Source organism: Paroedura picta, chromosome 8, assembly GCF_049243985.1.
Source record: "Paroedura picta isolate Pp20150507F chromosome 8, Ppicta_v3.0, whole genome shotgun sequence".
Lineage (NCBI taxonomy): Eukaryota > Metazoa > Chordata > Lepidosauria > Squamata > Gekkonidae > Paroedura > Paroedura picta.
The window spans coordinates 5,268,949-5,292,665 of NC_135376.1; the positions used below are offsets into that span (position 1 = coordinate 5,268,949).

A 23,717-nucleotide genomic window follows, 5' to 3' on the forward strand; every position below is an offset into this window, starting at 1 on the left:
CATTTAATAGTCAAATAAAAATGAAAAGTTCACTCCCTGCTCAATCAGGGTGTCATATACCATTTATCCCAGCCTACATGATGTTTTCTCACAGTTTTGTAACGTTCACCAGGGTGAGAGAAAGTGACTGGGTCAAGATCTGCTTCTTGGCAGATTGAACGTCGGAATTTGGCACTCCTAAATCCTGCTCAAGTGAAGATGTTATAGTGGATTAGAAAAGGTCATGCCAAGGTTACAAGTTCTGTGCAGTGGCATCCTCAGCATTAGAGCTGATGTCTGGAGTCTGTTGGTGAACAACAGGCTGCAAAAAATGAGAGGACATTGATGTATGTTCTCATGCTGACATAAATAATAATCCACAAGTGCTGTAGTATGAAGAAGTAACTCAACATAGTAATGCTAGCATATGTGAGGACAGCCATAAGTTAACTGTGACTAGCCCAAAGTCACCTGTGCAGGAGTGGGGAATCAAACCTGCTGCTCCAGCTTGGGGTAGTGGTTAAGAGCAGTGGCTTCTAAACTGGCAAGCCAAGTTTGATTCCCTGCCCTCTCACATGCAGCCAGTTGGGGGACCTTCATACAGTCACAGTCCTAGTGCTATTCTCACAGAGCAGTCCCTTTAGATCTCTCTCAGGATTTCCTCTGGATAGTGAAAAGAGGGGTATAAAAAAAAACAGCTCTTCTTTTCTTGCTTACTCGTATTGTGGAGACCTCTTCCTTGTTCGTCTTTGTCTCTGACTAATTCCATTAAAGCCTATACAGTGGGAAATTTCCCCTTTTCATCTATTTTGTGAATTGGAGGGGGTGGCTTTTTGAGATACAGTCACCAACTTCTCAGCGTCACTGTGGTATCCTTACCTCAAAAGAACCTCCAAGTTACAAAAAGATCGGAATAGGGGGAGTCTAATTCTACAGGCACCCAAATAGGGTGTCCCCATCTGACCTCCCATTATTTCCTATGATGACAAAAAAAGAGCAGTGAATATATTTTTCCCCTCACCATAGGAAACAATTAAGTTTGGATGGGACGCCTCCTTTGAGTGCTTATAGAATTAGACCTCCACTGCTTTGGAAGAGAGGCTTCTATAGCTATGTGGCAAATTTAGTTTCTCTACATCAACCCCCCCCCCCTCCAGACCAGAGAATAAACAAAAAGGCAGCATTTCTCATTGGATTTATGGGCTGCCTACGTTATCATGTGAATGAATCTATTTGGCCGAACTCAAATTTCTGAACCTGAATACCTGACTCCGAGCCAGTGATTTATTTATTTGTTTGTTTGTTTGTTTGTTTGTTTTCAGAATCGTGGTACATATTAGCAATTCACATTATATTACATTCAGTAAAGTTCAGTCCGATGTTGTTCGCATTCGTCCTCTGTTCATGTCTGATTAGAATTGTCCTAATCTAGTCCTTTTTCTGTATGCTTGGCTGGGTTTCCTTCTTCTTCTTTCCTTTTTGTTTCTTTAGAGGACATTGGTGCTCATATTGCCACTGCAGATCTGACTGTAGTAGACATTTAACACTCGTACTGTACCCCAACGATCTAGAAGAGAAAGAGGGAGAGGTCACTAGCCAGATTTGATGCATATTTATCGTTCTTAAACATTATAGCCTATCCTATTTGTAGGATATCCCATAACGGAGGGTTATTTATTTATTTATATTTCTTTTTCAATTGATTTCTCACTGTTCTAGGCAAGCCGGGCCTAATACAAATTTGGATTTCTCATGTGATTTATGGGTTTCCACTATTATCTATCCGTCTTATTTATTTTATTCATTTATTTGAATGCCTAGAATGCCATCTCAACCATTCTTCAGTTCAAATACATGTTAATGTACTTTCTTTCACTCAGTCCTTTGGCAAACTGAGAGCCAGTTTGGTGGAGTGGTTAGGAGTGCGGACTTCTAATCTGGCATGCCAGGTTCGATTCTGCACTCCCCCACATGCAACCAGCTGGGTGACCTTGGGCTCGCCACGGCACTGATAAAACTGTTCTGACCGGGCAGTGATATCAGGGCTCTCTCAGCCTCACCCACCCCACAGGGGGTCTGTTGTGGGGAGAGGAATGGGAAGGCGACTGTAAGCCGCTTTGAGCCTCCTTCGGGTAGGGAAAAGCGGCATATAAGAACCAACTCTTCTTCTTCTTCTTCTAAAGTGCATCCCAGTATACTATAGATGGGAGGTATATTTCCACTAACAACACTTGGGCCTTGATGTTCTCTTCATGAATCTCCTTGTCAGCTGGAACCTTTTCCATTAATACTATGTGCCACATCTTTCCTGCCCAGTACATTGGGCTGCTTCCAGGCTTAAGCGAGTTTAAACCATTAGATGACACAGAACTTTGTTATTACTCTTCCTTCCCCAGCGATCATTGAGCAATAATATCACAATTAAACATAGTGATAATTCCTACATGCATGGATGACCTCTTCCCCAAATGAGTTTGCACTGGTTCCAGCAGACTTCCTGCATATTTACATTTAACTACAGAGGATATAAAAAAGAACGATGTAAGAAGTGGTGACAGTCTGTACGAAAAGTATGTCCACTGCAGGAAGGACATCCAGTCCATGCATTGGAAAGATATCTAGACAGAGACAAAGAAGCAAGGATCATGTTGGGAGTGTTGATCATCCTGCTGGTGTGTCTCCTGATGTTTCACTTCCTGAGACAAAGCTGGTCACAGAAGTCCTACCCTCCTGGGCCCCTTCGGCTACCCATCATTGGAAGTATTTGGCAAGTAGGGATCAAGTTATATAAAGATACTGTCCTCAAGGTATGTAATTCCAGAAAATTAATCTACTTTCAATCTTACTAGATTCACAGTTTCTTGAGAATCTTTGGTAGTCATTGACACAGTCTCACATATCATGTCTGCATCTGTATGGAGATCACTTCAAGGAACTTTTAGAGCTTGTAGCAAGGAGAGATTTGCTGGCTTCTCTTCCCAAGAGGATGTGTTCAAATGTTCTCTACATACTTGCTTCATTATCACCATCTTAGGTCACTTGCAAGGAAGGAAGGAAGGAAGGAAGGAAGGAAGGAAGGAAGGAAGGAAGGAAGGAAGGAAGGAAGGAAGGAAGGAAGGAAGGAAGGAAGGAAGGAAGGAAGGAAGGAAGGAAGGAAGGAAGACAACTTTTCTAATTAACTACATGAACATGAAAAAATCATCCGTTCCACCTAAGCAAACGGTTTTCTTTATTGGTGGTCTCTGAACAGTCCAAATAATGTGGTGATCAGGGGACCATGTACAAGATGCCAGGGATAGGTTGCCAAAGGAAAAAGGGCTCTGAAGAACTGCTCTTCCAAAAGCAGCATAGGTTTTAGCAAGGTGCATCACTAGGAACTTCTCAAAGCCTGAAGGTGTTGGAACTCCTTTGATATGTGACATGATTGCCTTCCTCCCAGAAGACAAGATGGACTACAGCTGCCCCAAGTGTAAGCTGGTAAGACTTTTGGAGGAAAAGATTAGGGCACTAGAAAACAAAATTATTACTCTGACCCAAAGTAAGAAAGGGGAGGAGTTCATAGTCCAGAGCTCTGCAACATGGAATAAAGAGAATACAACCAGTCCTGAAGAGGACAAGGAGATTGACCACAATAGGGAGCCTCTGCAGGCAGTTCGGAAAAAGACTGAACGGCGAAGGGCGAGACAGTTCTCGGGGCCTTTGGAGCTCCAGAATAGATTTCAGGCCCTTGCAGAGGAGGTGCAAGGGTCAACAAGGGAAGAGGTCCCAAAACAAACTCTAAGACAAAGGGAAGAGGCCACGGGGACAGAAGGAAATGGAGTTGAGAAGAAAAAAAAAAGGAGAGTACTGGTAATTGGAGAATCCCTGCTAAGACGAATGGATCGCCATGTGGCTGGGCCCGACCCCCTAACCCGAGAGGTGTGTTGTTTGCCAAGGGCGAAAATTAAAGATGTTTCAGAAAGGCTGCCCAAACTCCTCAAATCTACGGATCGCTACCCATTTGTGATGGTCCATGTGGGAACGAATGACATGTCCCTGAATACCATTGCTCCTATTAAAAAAGACTATCAAGATCTGGGGAGGAAGCTCAAGCAAATGGGGGCACAAGTGGTATTCTCTTCAATCTTGCCTGTCAAGGGAAGAGGAATGCATCGGGAGAGGACGATAATGGAGGTGAATCACTGGCTGCGTAGTTGGTGCCGGCAGGAGAGATTTGGTTTCTGGGACCATGGGATAGGCTTTCTTGAGGAAGGCCTACTAGCACCTGATGGACTGCACTTATCGAAACTGGGGAAGAATGTGTTTGGCAGGAACCTGGGGAGATTCATCAGGAAAGCTTTAAACTAAAGCCACTAGGGGAAGGAGACGATCAACATAGTGAGTGTATAGAAGGAAAACTATCGGAGTCAGCCCAACCGGCAAGGCCAGCTCATAGGGAACCAAAAGTAAAAGAATTCAGATGTCTTTATACTAACACCCGGAGCATGGGCAATAAAAAGGAAGAGCTGGAACTTCTCATGCTGATGGAAAGGTATGACCTAGTAGGCATCACAGAAACTTGGTGGAATGATTCTCATGACTGGAATGTAATGGTGGATGGATATGAACTGTTCAGAAAAAACAGAATAGATCGAAGAGGTGGAGGAGTGGCACTGTATGTGAAGAAAGGGCTTACCTGTCAGGAAATTCTAGTGAAGGAGAGCATATCTACAGTGGAAAGCATCTGGGTGAAAATAAGCGAGGGGAAAACAAACAGTGTGGTGGTTGATTTACTAGGTTACTAGGCACTGTAGATCAATCATCAGAAAGGCCAAAGCTGAGAGTGAGCTAAGATTGGCCAGGGAAGCCCATTGTAACAAGAAAAGATTTTTCAGTTATGTGAGGAGCAAACGTAAAGTAAAGGAGGCAATAGGCCCACTGTTGGGTGCAGATGGACAAACTCTAACGAAAGATGCAGAGAAAGCAGAAAGGCTTAGTGCCTATTTTACATCTGTTTTTCCCCACAGGTCAAAGTGTTTAGGCACATCTAGAGATGGCTGTAGCCAAAGGATAGTGTCTGGGTGGCAGGTTAACATGGATAGAGAGGTTGTTAAGAGGCATTTAGCTGCACTGGATGAGTTCAAATCCCCTGGTCCAGATGAAATGCACCCGAGAGTACTCAAATAACTTTCCAGAGAACTTGCACAGCCCTTGTCCATCATCTTCGGAACCTCTTTAAGGACTGGAGATGTCCTGGAGGACTGGAAAAGAGCAAACGTTATTCTGATCTTCAAAAAAGGGAGGAAGGATGACCCGGGAAATTACAGACCAGTGAGTCTGACCTCTGTTGTGGGGAAGATAATGGAGCAGATATTAAAGGGAGCGATCTGCAAACATCTGGAGGACAATTTGGTGATCCAAGGAAGTCAGCATGGATTTGTCTCCAACAGGTCCTGCCAGACCAACCTAGTTTCCTTTTTTGACCAAGTAACAGGTTTGCTGGATCGGGGAAATTTGGTTGATGTCATTTACTTGGATTTTAGTAAAGCTTTTGACAAGGTTCCCCATGATGTTCTGATGGATAAGTTGAAGGACTGCAATCTGGATTTTCAGATCATTACGTGGATAGGGAATTGGTTAGAAAACCGCACTCAAAGAGTTGTTGTCAATGGTGTTTCATCAGACTGGACAGAGGTGAGTAGCGGGGTACCTCAGGGCTCGGTGCTCAGCCCGGTACTTTTTAACATATTTATTAATGATCTAGATGAGGGGGTGGAGGGACTACTCATCAAGTTTGCAGATGACACCAAATTGGGAGGACTGGCAAATACTCCAGAAGATAGAGACAAAGTTCAACGAGATCTGAACACAATGGAAAAATGGGCAAATGAGAACAAGATGCAATTTAATAAAGATAAGTGTAAAGTTCCTCCAAACCCTGACTGGATATCTCTGGTCTAGGGCTTGACTTGGACCTATGAAGAGACACTGAGAATGCCCCCCAGGAAAGAGAGCAGAAACCAGGTGGGGGAAAGCAGGAATCTGAGAACAGGGAAATGAGCAGTGAAGAGAGTATCACATGGTCAGGAGCTGAAGAGGTAAAGCAGAGCGAACTGCACGTGTGACAGTCAAACAAACCCGCTGAACTAATTTAATGTTTTCTCTTGTCTCTTTCCGTGGAAATGGCAGCTGGCCAAACAATATGGGGACATTTATATGCTGTGGCTGGGGCCTGTACCTGTCGTTGTACTGTCTGGATATGAAGCAGTGAAAGAAGGGATGATCAGCCATTTAGAAGACTTTGCAGAGCGGCCAGAGACCCCATTCCTGAAAGCCTTAGCAAAGGGACGGGGTAAGTCCTTGGGATGAGTAAAAAAACATTGGCTTAAGTGAAAGATTATCCTTGTCTTCCCTGCAGGTACAGGGTGCAAGAGAGAGCAATGCAGCATCTGAATGTTGCAATCACTTTTTAGATAGATCTGTATGGTGAAAATTGGAAATGAAAATTGCTCTGCAGTTATTAGTTTAGCCATTTGGCAATGCCACTGAATTGGCTGTTCCTCTTTTCTACTACATAAACTGGAGAGTCCACAGAGGAGACCTCAGGCTGCTGTAACCTGAAGGGGATCTGGGGGGGGGGACTTGAAAAGAAGTTGATTGATTTATTTGTTGCAGGGGCAGAATCTGGGATTGTAGCACCCTCCAACGGCACTGGTCAGACCACACCTGGAGTACTGTGTGCAGTTCTGGAGGCCTCACTTCAAGAAGGACATAGATAAAATTGAAAGGGTACAGAGAGTGATGCGGAAGATCTGTGGCCAAGGGACCAAGCCCTATGAAGATAGGTTGAGGGACTTGGGAATGTTCAGCCTGGAGAAAAGGAGGTTGAGAGGGGACATGATAGCCCTCTTTAAGTATTTGAAAGGTTTTCATTTGGAGGAGGGCAGGATGCTGTTCCCATTGGCTGCAGAGGAAAGGACACACAGTAATGGGTTTAAACTACAAGTACAATGATATAGGCTAGATATCAGGAAAACATTTTTCACAGTCAGAGTAGTTCAGCAGTGGAAAAGGCTGCCTAAGGAGGTGGTGAGCTCCCCCTCACTGGCAGTCTTCAAGCAAAGGTTGGATACACACTTTTCTTGGATGCTTTAGGATGCTTTGGGCTGATCCTGCGTTGAGCAGGGGGTTGGACTAGATGGCCTGTGTGGCCCCTTCCAACTCTATGGTTCTATGATTCTTCCTTGTTTTTCTGGGTGACCCTTGATAAGGCCCCATTTACTAGAAAGCTGGGGGTTGTGGTTGCATCTTCAGTCAGCTACTTGCAGCTTGCTGACTTGCTGAAGATAGATGAGAAGCAAAAGGTAAAGGTGACAAGAAACAAAGTCAGAAGTCTAAATGCGGCAACCAGAGAAGAATAACTCGTATAATGACTAATCTAAAAGAAAAGAAAGTTACATAAATTCTGTTCCACAAGATCCAAGGAATCAAACATCAATTTATAGCACTGTTTGCCGTGCATAAAGACAAGCACAGAAATACTTTAACCGAACAGGGCAAAATAAAGAAAAGGTGTTATTGTTCCCAGAAGATCTATACAGAAGAGATGAAAGGATGATGCACCAAAGGGTCCATTGTTTCCTGTCATGCTCTGCACTAGAGCTGCAGCTGTTCTGATCTCCCACAAATGTTCACCTGTACAACCTACAACCGCCCTTCTCAGAATAACAATATCCACTGGATGTACTAAGAAGATACATCAACAAAGCCTGAATTATACCCAGGGAAATCCTATTATAGGACAGGCCCTAACGAAACAACAACAAAACGCCACTGATGGTCGCACACAGCCCTCAGCTCAAATCAGTTCAAAGCATTCTCAAGGCCATGCCATCTATGCTGGACCAAGACATTCTCTTCTCAGAGGCCTATGGAAGCAAACTTTTTCTCCTAACATGGACATGGACTCTGGGAGCAGAGCCTGTAACAACCAAGTTGGCCCCATCTCCACTCTGGCAAGGCAGCCTGACCTGGAGAGCCAAGGCAAGGCAATCCCATCACATCTCAGAAGCTAGGCAGAAACAGACCTGTCCAGCACTTGGAAGTGGAACTTGTAAGGAATACCAGAGTCATGTGGGGGCAGGCCATGGCAAACCAGCTCCATATGTCTGTTGCCAGGCTTCCAGATAATCTTAGTCACTCCTGGCTATTTAACACATATACCATATGCTCAAAAAAAAATAATAATCTGGGAATGCAGTAGCCATTAAAAATGGAAATACTCGAGCTGACTTCTATAAAGTAAAATATATAGGGTTGTGAGGATCTTCCTTAGGCCAAAATGTAAACTCTTATTTTAATAATAGTTTCATTTATTGAGCCAAACAAGTGAACCCATTCAAGGAACTTACAGAACGGGGGTTTGGGGTACAGATCTATGCATATATCTTCCTCTAGTATTCCTCCACCCCCCCCTCCCATGGGAAGTCCCTACAAATGGCGGGCTTTTTACAGCCATAACATTCTGACAAGGACCCAGACTCCAAAACACCAGGGAGAGGCAGGGGACGGTGTGTAAAGGGAAGGAGAGAACGGATGGAATAGATGTTTTTATGTGATTTTAAATGGATGACCACCCCGTACCCTGAGAGGACTGGGCCAAAGCGTGTGTTCTTATAAATCTAGCTGAAATGAAATAAAATAAATAAAATGTTGGCCTCCCTGCTCCAAACATCAATACAATGACAGCAAAATATTGCCTAATGCAATCCTATGCACCTTCTCCTCGAGGATAAATGAGATAACAGCTTTGGAATGAGAGGATTGTAATGTGCATTTCAATGTTATGAATGATTGTTGTCTTATTCATGGTTATGATATATGTTGTTGTTCTTGTTGGGGCTGCTGGCCAGTGTCAGAGATATATCATGAACCAGACAGGGACTGATTCTGCATTGCATTGCAGTTGTATGTAGGAGTAAGCACACAACCTTATTGAAGCATTCCACTTGTTGTTTTCCAGGGGGTCAACCCAAACTTGACAGCAGTAATTTTTTCATTGATTCTTCCTGCTTTAGGTATTGCATTTTCAAATAGCCATACCTGGAAGCAGCAGAGGAAGTTCGGGATTACCACCATGCGGAAGCTGGGACTGGGGAAGAAAGGCATGGAGCCCCAAATAGAAGAGGAGGCCCATCAGCTGGTTGAGGCTTTTGCACGTGCAAAAGGTATGTGAAATCAGGAATCTGGATGGGCCACTGGTTGCAGTGGTCTACTGACATGAGCCCCAGTTTCCCTAATGGTACCTTAGGTGCAATTGAGCCACAGATGTGATTGGCTGGCATTGATTGTTGGGCTTGAGAGTGGTGACCTCTAATTTGGAGAACCAGGTTGGGTTTCCTACTCCTCCACATACAATCAGCTGACCTCGATCCAGTTCCAATTCTCACAGATCTTTGTCAGCACCAACTACATCACAGGGTATGTGTTGTGGGGGAGAGGAAAGGAACCCTAGGATTGGAAGGGGCCATGCAGGCCATCTAGTCCAACCCACTACTCAGTGCAAGATCAGCCTGAAGCATCCATTATAAGTATGTGCCCAGTGGCTGCTTAAAGACCACCAGTATGGGGTAGCACACCACCTCCTTAGGCAACTGTTTAGACCAGTGGTCCCCAACCTTTCTGAGGTTGGGGACCGGCAGGGCATTGGGGCGCGGCCCGCGGCCTGGGAAGTTTTTTACTGCGGGGGGGGGGGGGGCGGGGAGAGGGAGCTGCGGCCCGGCGCCATGGCCTTCGCGGCCCGGCACCGGGCCGCGGCCCGCAGGTTGGGGACCACTGGTTTAGACTACTGAACTAATCTGACTGTGGAAAATTCTCCCTGATATCGAGCTGGTACTGTTCTACACCTAGCTTAAAGCCATCACTGTGATCCTGTCCTCTGCTACCAAGAGGAACCATTCCCTGCCCTAATCCAAGTGAAAAGCTTTTGCATATTGAAAGAGCTGCTTTGGGATTCCTTCTGGTAGGAAAGGCAGGGTATAAAAAAACAGCTCATTTTTTCTTCTCCCCATTCAATAGCAACAATAATAGGCCAAGATAAATTTTCTCATTTGGGAAGTGAGAAACACCATCAACTATATTTATGTGGCATCCAAACACCTCTTTCACCTTTCATTGATATTTGATCATAAATTAGGAAGAAAAGGAGCAGGAAAAAAAAAAGATCACACTCTAATGCACCCTTTCTCAAAGTTTTTACCAGTAAGGAACCCCCGAAGCTTCAAAAAAACGCAGAGATGGTGAGATCATGGAGAATATGGTTGAGAAGCTTAACTGTGTACCTGCCTACCTGTAAGAAAACTGAGAATTCAGTGACCTTGGGAGACTGGGAATGGCTCAAAGGAACCCCTTAATTTGACCGGGAACCCATTGTGTTCTGCATCAGACACTCTAACCACTATATAAAACTGACAACAGGAAGCACGCTTAAACACCACACCATGCTGGCTCTCAAGCATTGCTGCTTAGGCAATGAGAACTGGCTGATAAGCATAAATGTTGCAAGAGTTCACAAGTTACGTGGGAGGTTAGTTAATTAGCAGGGCTGCATGCACCTGTTTTGTCCCTCGTTGGGTGCTTTCCCCCCAAATGTTGAATGATTAATGTATACTAGCAGAATATTATTTATTTATCTGTTTATGTATTTATGTATTTATTTATTTATATACCGCCCTCCCCGAAGGCTCAGAGTGGTTTACATGAAACAACAAAATGGTACAGGTAAAATCATTCTGGTAACAGTAAGGTGGTAACGATAACAATAACATTAACATAATAACAATAGCAACAATAACATTACAGGAAGGTGAAACTGCAAGAGCCTTAGCTTAACTCATACTGAGACCCAGGGGTTGGGTGGATTTGTTGCGATGGTAGGAGGGGAGGGCTTGGGGGCCAATTGGAAGTGATTCGATAGGCTGACCTCAACCAAATGCCTAGTGGAGGAGCTCCCTTTTGCAGGCCCTGTGGAACTGCTTTAGTTCTGTCAGGGCCCTAATCTCCTCTGGGAGCCCCCACCAGGTGAGGGCTAGAATGGAAAAGGCTCTGGCCCCGTTTGAGTAAAGTGGGCTTCCTTGGGGCCAGGGACCACCAGGAGATTGGAAGAGGTAGAGCGCAAGGCTTTTTGAGGGGTGTAGGCGGAGCGGTGATCCCTCAGGTATACTGGGCCCGGATCACGTATGGTCTTGAACGTGATAAACAAAACCTTAGAATTGAAGGTGATAAACAAAAATTTAGTGCTTCTTTCTCTATCATGAGCTGTCTTGTTCAGAAAATGTTGGCTTTGCTACTTTGCTACTGACAGTTGTGAAATACTTGGAGGACAAGATGGAACAGGGCCTGTAGGATGGAGTGGGCCTTTCTGCCACAGGAAGCATGGATCAAAAGTGCAAAAATCAATTCATATTGCAAAATTTATGGTTTCTGAAGGTCTTGAGGAAGACATGAGATCCTATATGACATCTCAGAATGACCTTTATTAAAGGTCCTTTATTAAAAATGACCTTTATTAAAACCCACTGCGGTTGGTTGTGAGAGGATATTTGTCTAAGTTCCATGTTTTGGGATATATCTTGATGTATTTTAGTGTCTTCTAAAAGAAACCACTCTTAAGATTGCAAGCATCTTACTTTTGTTTTCCTAACTCCACTATGATATCCATGCTGAGGGTTCATAAAAGGGTGAAAACATTTTGGAACCAATTTTATTTGCAGGGCAGCCATTTGACCCAACAATGCCCATCTTTAATTCCATCTGCAATATGATCTGTGCTGTGGCCTTTGGACACCGGTTTCCTGTTGAAGATAAAGAATTCATCAAGTTGATGGAAGCCAATGAATATTTGTTTAGATTTGTAGGTAGCTTAAGTCATGGGGTAAGTGATTTTCTTCCCTATTAGGTCAGACAGGCATCTCTTAGATTTCCTTTCCTGACATCTTAAGATCAGCCATTTAAGATGACTAAGGACAGAAAAGAATTTGGTTGTCTCAAACTTTATGGTTTGAATATCAATATGAGAAGACTTTCAACTGGATAATGAACAACAGAAAAACAAACATCAGCGTGGAAGCCTTGCGTTCAAGGGGTTGTTGTCTGATCATTCTTTTGTCATATTGGTTTTCCATATTGACTAGGTGGTGTATCTTGTGTAAAACTAGATTTATTTTACCCATATGAGCCATAAAGTACTGAAATGAACTGAGAATTTTTACAGCGGCAGAATTCATGAATAGTACAGAAATTATAAATGCAGACAAGATGATTATAAAGCAATAATATGTACCTCTATCCCTACATGATTTAGTCTCCTTAACACTTCTAGCCAATCAAATAAATATCTCCTAGATTCCAAAGTAATGTCACTCTAAATTACCTGGAGTCTGGTTCAAAGATTCACCCCAATAAAGAAGAATAGGAAGAAAGAGGGGAAATATATATTAGCTAAATTTTCTTTCCTGGAATAGTCAACAAGCACGTATATATTAAACAGCTTTTGTTTTCTAATGCTGTACTTCTCTTCAGCTGATAAGTCCTCTTCTATTAAGGAATTCCAGACAATCCAAAAATTGACAGAACTGTGCAGGTATTAACTGTCCATAATTAGAGGAATCTTTCAAAACACAGCAGGAGTCCAGTAGCAATTCAAAGAATCAAAAGGTATGCAAATCTAAGCCTTCATGAGCCGAATCTCAATGCACTTGCATGAAGTGTCCATCCACTGGCCAATTAACTCTTATTTAAACCATGATTTGATACAATGGCCTCTATTCTGGTCCCAAGAGTCCTTGTGCTCTTTTTGAATTTTTTGCTCACCTGAAACCATTATTACGAATCTGAAGAAGTTTCACAATGAAACTACGTTACCTGTGTGTCTAGTCTTGTATTGATTATATTAAAGACACTAATGACAAGAATGTCCCTTTGCGTTTAATGTTAACCTCCAGTAGGAACACATGAATTCTTCTGTTAACGATAAGATTTATTGAGCCACATATTCCCCCCTGATTGTGTACATCCTCCTGAGTATTATCTTGTTTTGAGAACCCCAGCATTTCTTTGATAGACTGAGCCAGCTGATAGTAGTGACATGATTTTGCTTTCATCTCCTTGTAGTTGTATGAACTTTTCCCATGGATCATGAAACACCTTCCGGGGCCTCACAAGAAGGCCTTAGCAGGTGTAGAGACTGTGCTTTCGTTTGTAAGGAAGGAGGTAGAAAATCATAAGGAGCATCAAGCTGCCCATGAGCCACAAGATTTCATTGATTTCTATCTATTGCAGATGAAGAAAGTAAGTATTCACCTTCTACATGAAATCAGATCCATTTGAAAACTGTATGGCTCTTTCACTGCACGAGCTTCTGGGTCACAGAACAGAATGGAGATTCCTTTTCCAGCTCAGAAGCTGCAAGACATTTGTATTACGCAGGTGTAGCATTGGTGGAGCGGGAACTGATTCATCTGAAAAGGCAGCTTTTTCCAAGTTTTGCCTTCAGACTACTAAGCAACCCAAAACAAAAGGAAGGACAACTTCAGACCAAACATGAGAAGTATTAAGTACAGAAGAGCGCAATCTCTTCGGCTGTTACAGCAGATCAATGTTCAATATACTATTTGTTGTTTTTGCCATAAAATCACAGCTGACTTATGGCACATCCATAGTATGTTCCAGACCAGAGATGTTCAGAGATGGTTTGCCATTAATTGGCTCCATGTCATGACCATGGTGTATCTTGGAGGTCTTCCATCTAAGCACTAGTCGGGGGTGACTCTACTTAGCTCTGGTATCTAACTACATCAAAGGCATGGAATTGGGGTCATAGTGGGTGGACAGGTAGATGTGATCTTCCTGCTGTCATGACCCGTGGAATGTGCAGCATCCCAGGCAGTAGGAACGTACCTGAAGTTAGTTTTTATTGAAGGCAGATTACAGGAACAAGCATCATCAGTAGGCACTCACAGAACCAGGGATTTTCAAGGATGGGGTACAAAGGGGGGAGAAGACATATAACAGCTCAGGCCACCGCCACAAATAATGCATGTGAACACCTGTTCCAAGGAACAAACTGTTTGATCCAAGAGAGTGTGAAAAGTAGAGTCTGGCTAAATAGCAGGCATGAAAACATCTGTGCACAAATGTTTATGGCTTGTTTACGGCTAATGCTGGAGTACTGAGATTAGGGGCTCTGCATATCAAGGCCCTGAATCTGCACTTACTTTGTTTATTCTTGTTGAATTCAGATCGATTTGAGCTCAGGTCTTTCTTATGACTTTCCCCCGACTTGAAACAGAAACTGCTCTACACCATTCGGGGAGCTGAGAGAGGGGAGGGCGGAGGATTTCTCCTCCTTTGAAAGCCGGTGGAGAAGCAGCACGAGGGCTCTTTCTCTAACAAGCACGGGGAAAGAGGGGAGGGGGGAGGAGGGAACCAAGGAGCCAGCAAGCAGCCTCTCAGAGAAGAGGCAAATCTCTGCCTCTCCAGAGGGAAACAAAGGGGGGGAAATCTTGGGAGGAAAGTTTTGCAACCAGGAAGCATTTGAACTGATGCTCTGACCAAGCAGGGCTTTTGTACAGTGTTGGAGACTTGGCAGCAAGTTAGTTCGGGGGAAAGCAGAGAGTTGCACCTTTAGTCACGCAAATTTTAAAATATCGAGGGTTAAAAGCACTCCAGGAAATCGTGAGGAGAAGGTAGGGTCACTCCGGATCAATCATGTTTGTCGCAGAGGGAAATTTTAAATCAGACAAAATCAAAATGGAAATCGCATTCTGTGTAGACGGCAGTGATTGAATCGACCTGGGATTGGAATGAAAGCTCCGTGCAGTTTACACCCAGGTTACAGAACAACAGGGGAGGGGTTATCAGGAGAATTGCTCCTACAGCCCAGAATATCCAGCACACCAGGGAAGATTGACATGGAAAATGACACCTGTATCCTGCTGGGGGCTGGTCTAGATGACACTGGAGGTCCCTACCAACTCTGTGATTCTATGATTCTATAATTCTGTATGTAGAACTATAATGTAATGTTATGTTGTCGGCAATCAATGGCTTTGTTAACATTATTTTTTACTAGTTTACCTGTCAATATGTTGTTAAAACAGAATATAGTCTCTGAAGAATTCCAGTATAAAATAGGAAAATCTATCCCTTTAATTCATTAAGTATGACATTTCCTTAAATGGAATAGTCAGAAAGACAGACTGGGTCTCACATGGTCAGTAGACTGAGTGTTCCCTAGGCCGTGAATATTTTGTTCATCAATTAACAGATACTTTATTTAGTTTTTATTTCTTCCGATGCTTCCTCAGTACATTTTGTACAGTCTTCTCTCCCTGGCTTCAGAGTCAAAAAGTTTAGGGTTTGTTGAAAATGCGATCTCACTTTCGTTCCATCAACAACAGAGCGAGAATGACCCCAACACTACTTACAATGAAGACAATCTGGCTCAGTCTATATTTGACCTCTTCGTAGCAGGAACAGAAACAACATCCTTGACACTCCAATGGGCACTGCTCCTCATGGCAAATCACCCAGACATCCAAGGTAAGAAGGACTTCTGTATTGTCTTGAAGAAATGCCACCGATATGTTCCCAGGTTGTAATTCTTTTAAGCTTCCATACCGGATACCTAATTAACTGTTCAAGGAAAGCAGAGTGAGAAATTTTCCTGCTGTCACTAGGAAAAAATCCAAAGAGCTGAGCTAAATTCTGGAATTAGATCCCAATTCAGATCCACATTTGTTGGGTGATCTTAGATTTCACTGGGGGAGCTGAGGCCAGTCACCCTCTCTCGCTGAGCATATAATGGATGAAAGGTAAAATATACATACAACTCTGAGCTTTTTGAGAGAATGGCAAGTTATACTTGTTGTTGTTGTTGTTAGGTGCGAAGTCGTGTCCGAACCATCGCGACCCCATGGACAATGATCCTCCAGGCCTTCCTGTCCTCTACCATTCCCCGGAGTCCATTTAAGTTTGCACCTACTGCTTCAGTGACTCCATCCAGCCACCTCATTCTCTGTCGTCCCCTTCTTCTTTTGCCCTCGATCGCTCCCAGCATTAGGCTCTTCTCCAGGGAGTCCTTTCTTCTTATGAGGTGGCCAATGTATCTGGCCTTCTAAGGAGCAGTCAGGGCTGATCTCCTCTAGGACTGACCGGTTTGTTCGCCTTGCAGTCCAAGGGACTCGCAAGAGTCTTCTCCAGCACCAGAGTTCAAAAGCCTCAATTCTTTGATGCTCGGCCTTCCTTATGGTCCAACTTTCACAGCCATACATTGCAACTGGGAAGACCATATCCTCGACTGGATGCACATTTTGTTGGCAGGGTGATGTCTCTGCTTTTTAGGATGCTGTCTAGATTTGCCATAGCTTTCCTCCCCAGGAGCAAGCATCTTTTAATTTCTTTGCTGCAGTCCCCATCTGCAGTGATCTTGGAGCCCAGGAAAATAAAACCTGTCACTATCTCCATTTCTTCCCCATCTATTTGCCAGGAACTGAGAGGGCCGGATGCCATGATCTTCGTTTTCTTGATGTTGAGTTTCAAGCCAAATTTTGTACTCTCCTCCTTCACCCGCATCAACAGGCTCTTTAGTTCCTCTTCACTTTCGGCCATTAGAGTGGTATCATCTGCATATCTGAGGTTGTTGATATTTCTCCCTGCAATCTTGATCCCAATTTGTGACTCCTCTAATCCCGCCTTTTTCATGATGTGCTCCGCATACACGTTAAATAGGCAAGGCGACAGTATACAGCCTTGCCGGACAAGTTAAACTTGTACTAAATGAATAATCAGATAACATATGACATAGGAGTTAATATCAGTTTCAGTTCATTCATTCAGGGGAGTCTACAAAGTACACTTTGTATAAAAATAAAATGAATAAGAAAATAGCATTAAAAAGAATGCTATATTTTCTAGATTTGGAGACAGGGCATCATCAGAGGCACATAACTACCTATGCACAAATGTATGAAATCTGACATTGTAGGGGGGGAAAGATGAATGATTATCCCTGACCTATTTTCGTTGACATTATTAATTGTCTGGCTCTTCTTGAAATCAGTTCTCTTGGAGTGTCCACATCTCTGGAGGAGAACTCCCAGGGGATATGAACAATTCCTACAGAAGCTCCCACATCCCACAGGTGACTCTTGCCCTCATGTCCCCACCTTGCTGCTCACCAGGCAGTGGGCCGGTTAATGGGCTCCTTCAAATGATGGAGCAGAAGTCTGTTTTGGTGCATGGACTCTGAGAGTGGGTCATTAGAGCCTACCACAATCAGGAAACTGGCTCAAGTCCTCCATCCACTCCTAGAATCTGAACTTATCTCTTTAAAATGTTCATTATTTTCTTTTTTAGTGACACCCTGATGTTTTGCAATTGTTGTTGAAACACAATTTTACTTCCCTTCATTCTCTTTTGGGTAGTTACTTGTTGGTCATGTATCTGTCTCATGGCTATACCTTCAAGGCTATATGTGCCTTGGGTCCTGCATACTTGAGGGACCGCCTACCTCCTTATGCCCCCGCAGGGTTCTTACTCTGTGGGTAAGAATCTGCTGACGATCCCAGGACCCCGGGAGGCACGCCTGGCCTTGACAAGGGCCTTTTCGGTCCTGGCCCCTACCTGGTGGAATGAGCTCCCAGAAGAGCTGCGGGCCCTGTCAGAGCTCTCTGAGTTCCGCAGGGACTGCAAAACGGAGCTCTTCTGCCAGGTGTTTGTCTGAGGCCAGGTGGTGGCCCGGGGGCTAAGATTGGGCTCCTCTCCCCAGGGGGGAGCCAGTGTTAGCCTGGCCTGATTCCCCAGATTGTTCCACCTTATGCCCAATTATCCATCCCCTCCCTTCTGCCCATCCAGTGGGCCAGTGTGGGAATAGTTTTATTCAATCGCCATCATTGTGACTGAGTCACTGTTTATGGGGTTTTTAATGGGGAATTTTAATGTATTGATTGGGTCAAATGGCTTCCCACCATGAGCCAGTTTCCAAGAGCGGTGGTCAGACAAATCAAATAAATTGTTATTGTTGTTGTTGTTATTATCATCCATATTTTCAGTTTTCCATGGGAGAATTCTTTCCACTATCTATACAAGAGACTCAAGAATCAAAACACTCTTATTAGCATATCCCATAACGGACTCAAATAATCCTTTTCTCATGTTCTACTTATGTAATGGACACCTGTGGTAGGGACCATTCTGGGTTAAAGGATTCCAATTCCTTTAAATCTGTTTGTTTTTTTTCATAGCTGAATTTTGTTCCTTCATGACCCAAGCTAAAAGTACATTCCAATATTTTGACTATGTGATATTGAATGCATTGCTTGGTTCAGGAATGAGGTGCAGGAAAATGCAGTTCTCATAATAAAGTTGTTGTTTTTTTACTGTTTTCCTCAGAGAAAGTCCACAAGGAGATAGAAAATGTTTTAGGCTCCTCTCAAATATTCCACTACCAAGATCGGAAGAAAATGCCCTACACGAATGCTGTGATACATGAGATCCAGCGTTTCCAGTATATCTTATTATTTGGGCTCCCCAGGCAATGTAGAAAAGATGTGCATATGCGTGGCTTCTTTATTCCAAAGGTACATAATTTTCTTTTGGATCCTTAGAGTGATAGCTTTGAAAGATGTATAAGTATAAAACAAGAAGATGGGTAGAGTTTATCTCCTGCTTTTCTTTCCCTTAAAGAGTCTCAAAGCCTATTGTAATCTCAGGTACATGAGCTTCCTATGTAGGCAAATGCTGGAATCATAGAGCTGAAAGCATTCTCCAGTCCAACCTGCTGCAGAATGCAGGAAATTCACAACTACCTGACCACCATAGTGACCTCAATTCCATGCCCAGATGATGAATCTACCCCAAAAATCAGAATCACTGGCCAGTTTGGGCTGGGAGAAATTTGCCTTGTGATCCCAAAGGGGTAATCAGCCCAAGACTCAAATAGGAACACAGTCCCTTCTGCCCTCCCCCCCCTGCCCATTTACAATCTGCGTAAGCTCACAGAACTGAGTAGTAGTTTTTGAAGGCTACACACATGACCTTTCCCCCAGAATGATCTAATTTTTACCACTGTGACATATATTTGTGCTGATCTCATTGTGATAGAACCTCTTGATTTTATTCAGATCTCCCCCACTGCCACTCATTTGGCCAAAATGGTGAAAATTAAGAAATAAATCACATCAACAGTCTGACATCATTTAGGAGTGAACCCAGATGAGAAAACACTCAAGGATTCATGAGACTCTATATGTAGGCGGTTAGACTAGATGACCCTGGAGGTACCTTCCAACTCTATGATTCTATGTTTCTATGTAAAACCATAGTTTCCACTGTAACCTATAATGGCATAATCATGTCCTCACTGTGATGCTGCTATCAATGTTTCTCCCCTCCCTCCATCTCCTGCCAGACAAAAGGTTCTTAGAAACCGTAGGAAACCGTAGGAAACAGCAACTACTAATACAGGGGCAATGACTGGAAAAAGATCAATCTCGTTTTTATGTATACCAAAATAACAGTTTCATTCTTTCAGGGGGCCATTATTATTGGGGATCTACGTTCTGTTGTTCTTGATCCTAAACAATGGGAAACTCCAGAGGAATTCAACCCAAATCATTTTTTGGACAAGGATGGAAATTTTGTAGAAAGAGAAGCATTTCTTCCATTTGGGGCAGGTAAATGCAAAATGTGCTTGATAGATGTTCACAGGGTTCTCAGAAGGATTAAGTTTGAGAATATTCTCTTCTCATAAAGAATGCCTTTAGGGATAATTAAATTATCAAAATCTTTTGACAAATATTAGTATGATTTCACTTACAAAACTGAAAGATAAAAATCTATTAAATGTAGATTTGGACATAACAAGAAACTTCTTTTAAAATGGCACCTAAGAAAAACAACGCAACAAGAAAAAAAGAAACCCACTTTAACATGGCATTTCCAGCACTTACAATCAACCTTAGGTGTTATATACCATCTATAGGTAAAAAAGGTAAAGGTATCCGCTGTGCAAGCACCGAGTCATGTCTGACCCTTGGGGTGACGCCCTCCAGCGTTTTCATGGCAGACTCAATACGGGGTGGTTTGCCAGTGCCTTCCCCAGTCATTACGGTTTACCCCCCCAGCAGCAAGCTGGGTACTCATTTTACCGACCTCGGAAGGATGGAAGGCTGAGTCAACCTTGAGCCAGCTGCTGGGATCGAACTCCCAGCCTCATGGGCAAAGCTTTCAGACGGCTGCCTTACCACTCTGCGCCACAAGAGGCTCCTATACCATCTATATAAGAGTATAAAAAGAATAAAGAAGAAATATCAAGCACCATGATCCTCCTTCCCTTTGCTCCTCCTTGCCCCGCCCCAGTCTTTTCTTTCTTGCTTGAAAAGGAAAAACCTACTTTATCATGACATTTCCAGCTCTTACAATCAGATCGCCTTAAAATCTTTGCAGTTACTTTCGGTATTATATACCATCTATGTAAAATTATACGGAAAAAGAATATAGAAGAAATTTCAAACACTGCATTCCCCCTTCCCTTTGCTCCTTCTTGCCTCTCCCCAGTCTTCTTAAGGGGTCTCATATCGAGGCTTGCTGCATGTTGTTGTTGTCCTAGTTTTATATTCTGGCCAGCTAGGCTTTGGCATAGAGAATGAAGTTGGGATCTTTTCCACAGGATATGTGCCACGTAAACTTGAAACAGTTGCATCTCCTGGTCTCCTATCCAGAGTGTGTCAGAACAATTCTTTCCTCTTTAGGAATGATGGCTTTCAAGACAAACCAATGTATCTTTTGGCTGATTCTTTTGTGCTTCTGCTTTGAAATAGCGATTTGTCTTATCAGTAAGGATATCCTTGCCTGGGAGAAATTGATCAGCAAAAATATTGAGTTCTTGTCGCAGGTCTTGATTTCCAAACACCCCCATTTCCATCTCCAATACTTCAAAATTCTCTTCTGCTGATGATTTACAACCTCACAATTCTTCATTCTTGCTCTTTTGTTGTCCCAGCTGGTTAATGTCATCATTTAGTCCACCAACGCTGTTAAAGACATCTTGGATCTCCTAAAAAAATCTTTCAACAAACCTTCTGTAAAAGATTTGAGCTCTTCTCTTTGTTTTTTCTAATAGATGGATGATCTGTGTCCTTGTTAAGAAAGCCGTATTAGAAATCAGGTTTATAAGTCAGCACCAGACTGGCTCGTGTAATATTTCAAATAGCCAGGAGAGGTCCTCTCACCGAAGGTTGTGATTGCTTAGAAAATCACACAGCGGCAAAGATGTTATCAGGAGAACATCTCCAAGAAAGTAAACAAATTGGATTAGCTCTCTGTTTGTTTTTAAAGTTGTTCGTGTATTTCACCTCCCCCCCCCCCGCCCTGGAGTTAAAAAAAGACAAAACAAGGACAAAAACAAGCAGGGAATTCTTTGTGGGGATGATAACCTCACTGCCGCAGCTCGATAAATGAGACAGGAGGAGGTGTGCAAAACAATTCAAAGTCATTAGAGCATAACTCTCTTTTGATAGGAGGCATTTGAAGTTAGAGATTAAGCTCCGTAAAAACTCTGGAGACTCTTCAAGACAGCTCTGAGATTGGGAGAGGAAACACAGTCCTTTTAAAAAGAAGGAAAGTAATGGTGGCAGACTGCTTCTTGGCCTCTGTCATGGGCAGCTTGAGATCTGGAGAATCGCTCTCCGCTGATCAGCATTGGGCCTTGTTGGAGCTCAGAAGCCTTCCAAAGCTCTTATAAGGAGAATTTAGAAAGGTTTGTGCACCTTGCTTGCTTCTACCAAACGTAGATACGTTCGGTCCTATGTCCAGAGAGAGAGCTCACCATAAGGTGAACCACTAAAGCAGCCATCTTCCCTGCCCCCCCCCCCTACAAGAAATTTCTTATATGGTTTTTCCACCCATAACATTCTTGAGCTCTTCTACTGAACAGGAACGTTGAGACATAGAAGACCAAGCCCAAAATAGGAATAGATTGTGGGGGTTTCTACATTTAAATGTTGTGCTTTTCCATGGAGCAATGACTCTTCCTATTTACCGTCTGACAGCTCTGCAGATTTTACAGTTATGGAAGAAATACGGAATTGACTTCTTTTGAGAACATGTGAGAAGGTTATTCTCTTGAGAAGAATCTCAACCCCAAGCTCCCCCCCCCCCCTTGTCTATTGGCTAGGTGCTATCCTGCCTTCTCAAGAAACGATAGCTTGGGGACTTAAAACTAGACCCATGTTTCTCCAGGGAAATACTGCACAGCACTAAAGAGGGCTGAGAATTAATCCTTAGTTAAGTGTGCTCTATTCTTGTCTTAGTCATCTTCTCTTTTGAAGAAGAAGAAGAAGAAGAGTTGGTGCTTACATCCTACTTTTACTATTTGAAGGAGACTCAAAGCACCTTACAATCTCCTTCCTCTCCTACCTCTCTCCACAAAAGACACCCTGGGATGCAGATGGGGTTGAGAAAGCTTCAGAGAACTTTGAGTGACCCACGGTCACCCAGCTGGCTGCATGTGGAGGACTGGGAAATAAAACCTGGCTCTCCAGATTAGTGACTGCCACTCTTAACTGCATTGCCATGTTGGACAGGGGGCGCAGATAAATGATTGTCAATGATTGGGTAGGGAGGACGTCCTGTTGCCACAAGACAAGTTGCTGAAGGACTACTTTTGAAGAGAGAAACCTTGGCCCATTAGTTTACAGTATTGTATCAGAGTCCAAGACAAAAAAATCACTGAGGTGATACATTCAAGGCAATATATCTTAATAGATTTCTCACTTTGTTTCCTTTGCAGGGGGCCGTGTCTGTCTGGGAGAGCAGCTGGCAAGAGTTGAGCTCTTTATCTTCTTTGCCAACCTGCTGAGGGCATTCACTTTCCAACCACCAGAAGGAATAAAGGAACTCAACACAGATCCTATAATTGGTGCATCAGCAGCTCCCCGCCCCTATAAGCTCTGTGCTGTTCCTCGCAGCAGTTCATCATAAACAAATTGGAGTGGCTCATGTCTCTTTAGAACTTTTGCTGCACCGTAAACTCACTCTGACCTGCTCAATTCATTCTGTGCTTGAGTTTTTTTGAGAGCTAAACAGATGCTTCCTCAAGGCAGAATTGAGGCAGATCTGTCATTGCCAATTAATACTATTGCCCATTAAATAATCGTAAGGTTTGATGTCTTCTTGTGAATGCTCTAAACAGAATTCTAAGAGATAAAGGGTGATTTTGTGTGTGTGTGTGTGTGTATTACAAACAATTCTTGGTGACCCCATAAAGTCCCACCTGATGGGGTTTCCAAGGAAGAGACAAGCAAAGATAGTTTGCCACTGCCTTCCTTGGCATAAGGTAAAGGTAAAGGTATCCCCTGTGCAAGCACCGAGTCATGTCTGACCCTGACGCCCTCTAGCGTTTTCATGGCAGACTCAATACGAGGTGGTTTGCCAGCGCCTTCCCCAGTCATTACCGTTTTACCCCCCAGCAGCAAGCTGGGTACTCATTTTACCGACCTCGGAAGGATGGAAGGCTGAGTTAACCTTGAGCCGGCTGCTGGGATTGAACTCCCAGCCTCATGGGCAAAACTTTCAGACGGCTGCCTTACCACTCTGCGCCACAAGAGGCTCTTTACTTCCTTGGCATACAAGCCCCATACTCTCTGAGTGGTCTCACATCCACCTTCTGTCCTGGCTTCATTTCTGAATTTTCACAAGAA

The 23,717-nt window shown here is 43.5% G+C and overlaps 1 protein-coding gene across 1 annotated transcript; it reads left to right on the plus strand.

Annotated features, from left to right (window-relative positions):
* The first annotated feature begins 2,624 nt into the window (after positions 1–2,624).
* LOC143842877 (cytochrome P450 2J5-like) lies at positions 2,625–22,998 on the plus strand. Its single transcript, XM_077348166.1, has 10 exons — positions 2,625–2,786; positions 6,148–6,310; positions 9,036–9,185; positions 11,730–11,890; positions 13,129–13,305; positions 14,074–14,082; positions 15,417–15,558; positions 18,409–18,596; positions 19,550–19,691; positions 22,808–22,998. Exons 1-10 carry the CDS (start codon positions 2,625–2,627, stop codon positions 22,996–22,998), a joined length of 1,485 nt encoding a protein of 494 aa, XP_077204281.1.
* Positions 22,999–23,717: the final 719 nt, after the last annotated feature.

Coding starts and splice junctions, on each gene's coding strand:
- LOC143842877 (XM_077348166.1), top strand. CDS start 2,625: ATGTTGGGAGTGTTGATCATCCTGCTGGTGTGTCTCCTGATGTTTCAC. Junction 2,787..6,147: donor ATAAAGATACTGTCCTCAAG/GTATGTAATTCC, acceptor TGGAAATGGCAG/CTGGCCAAACAATATGGGGA. Junction 9,186..11,729: donor GGCTTTTGCACGTGCAAAAG/GTATGTGAAATC, acceptor TTTTATTTGCAG/GGCAGCCATTTGACCCAACA.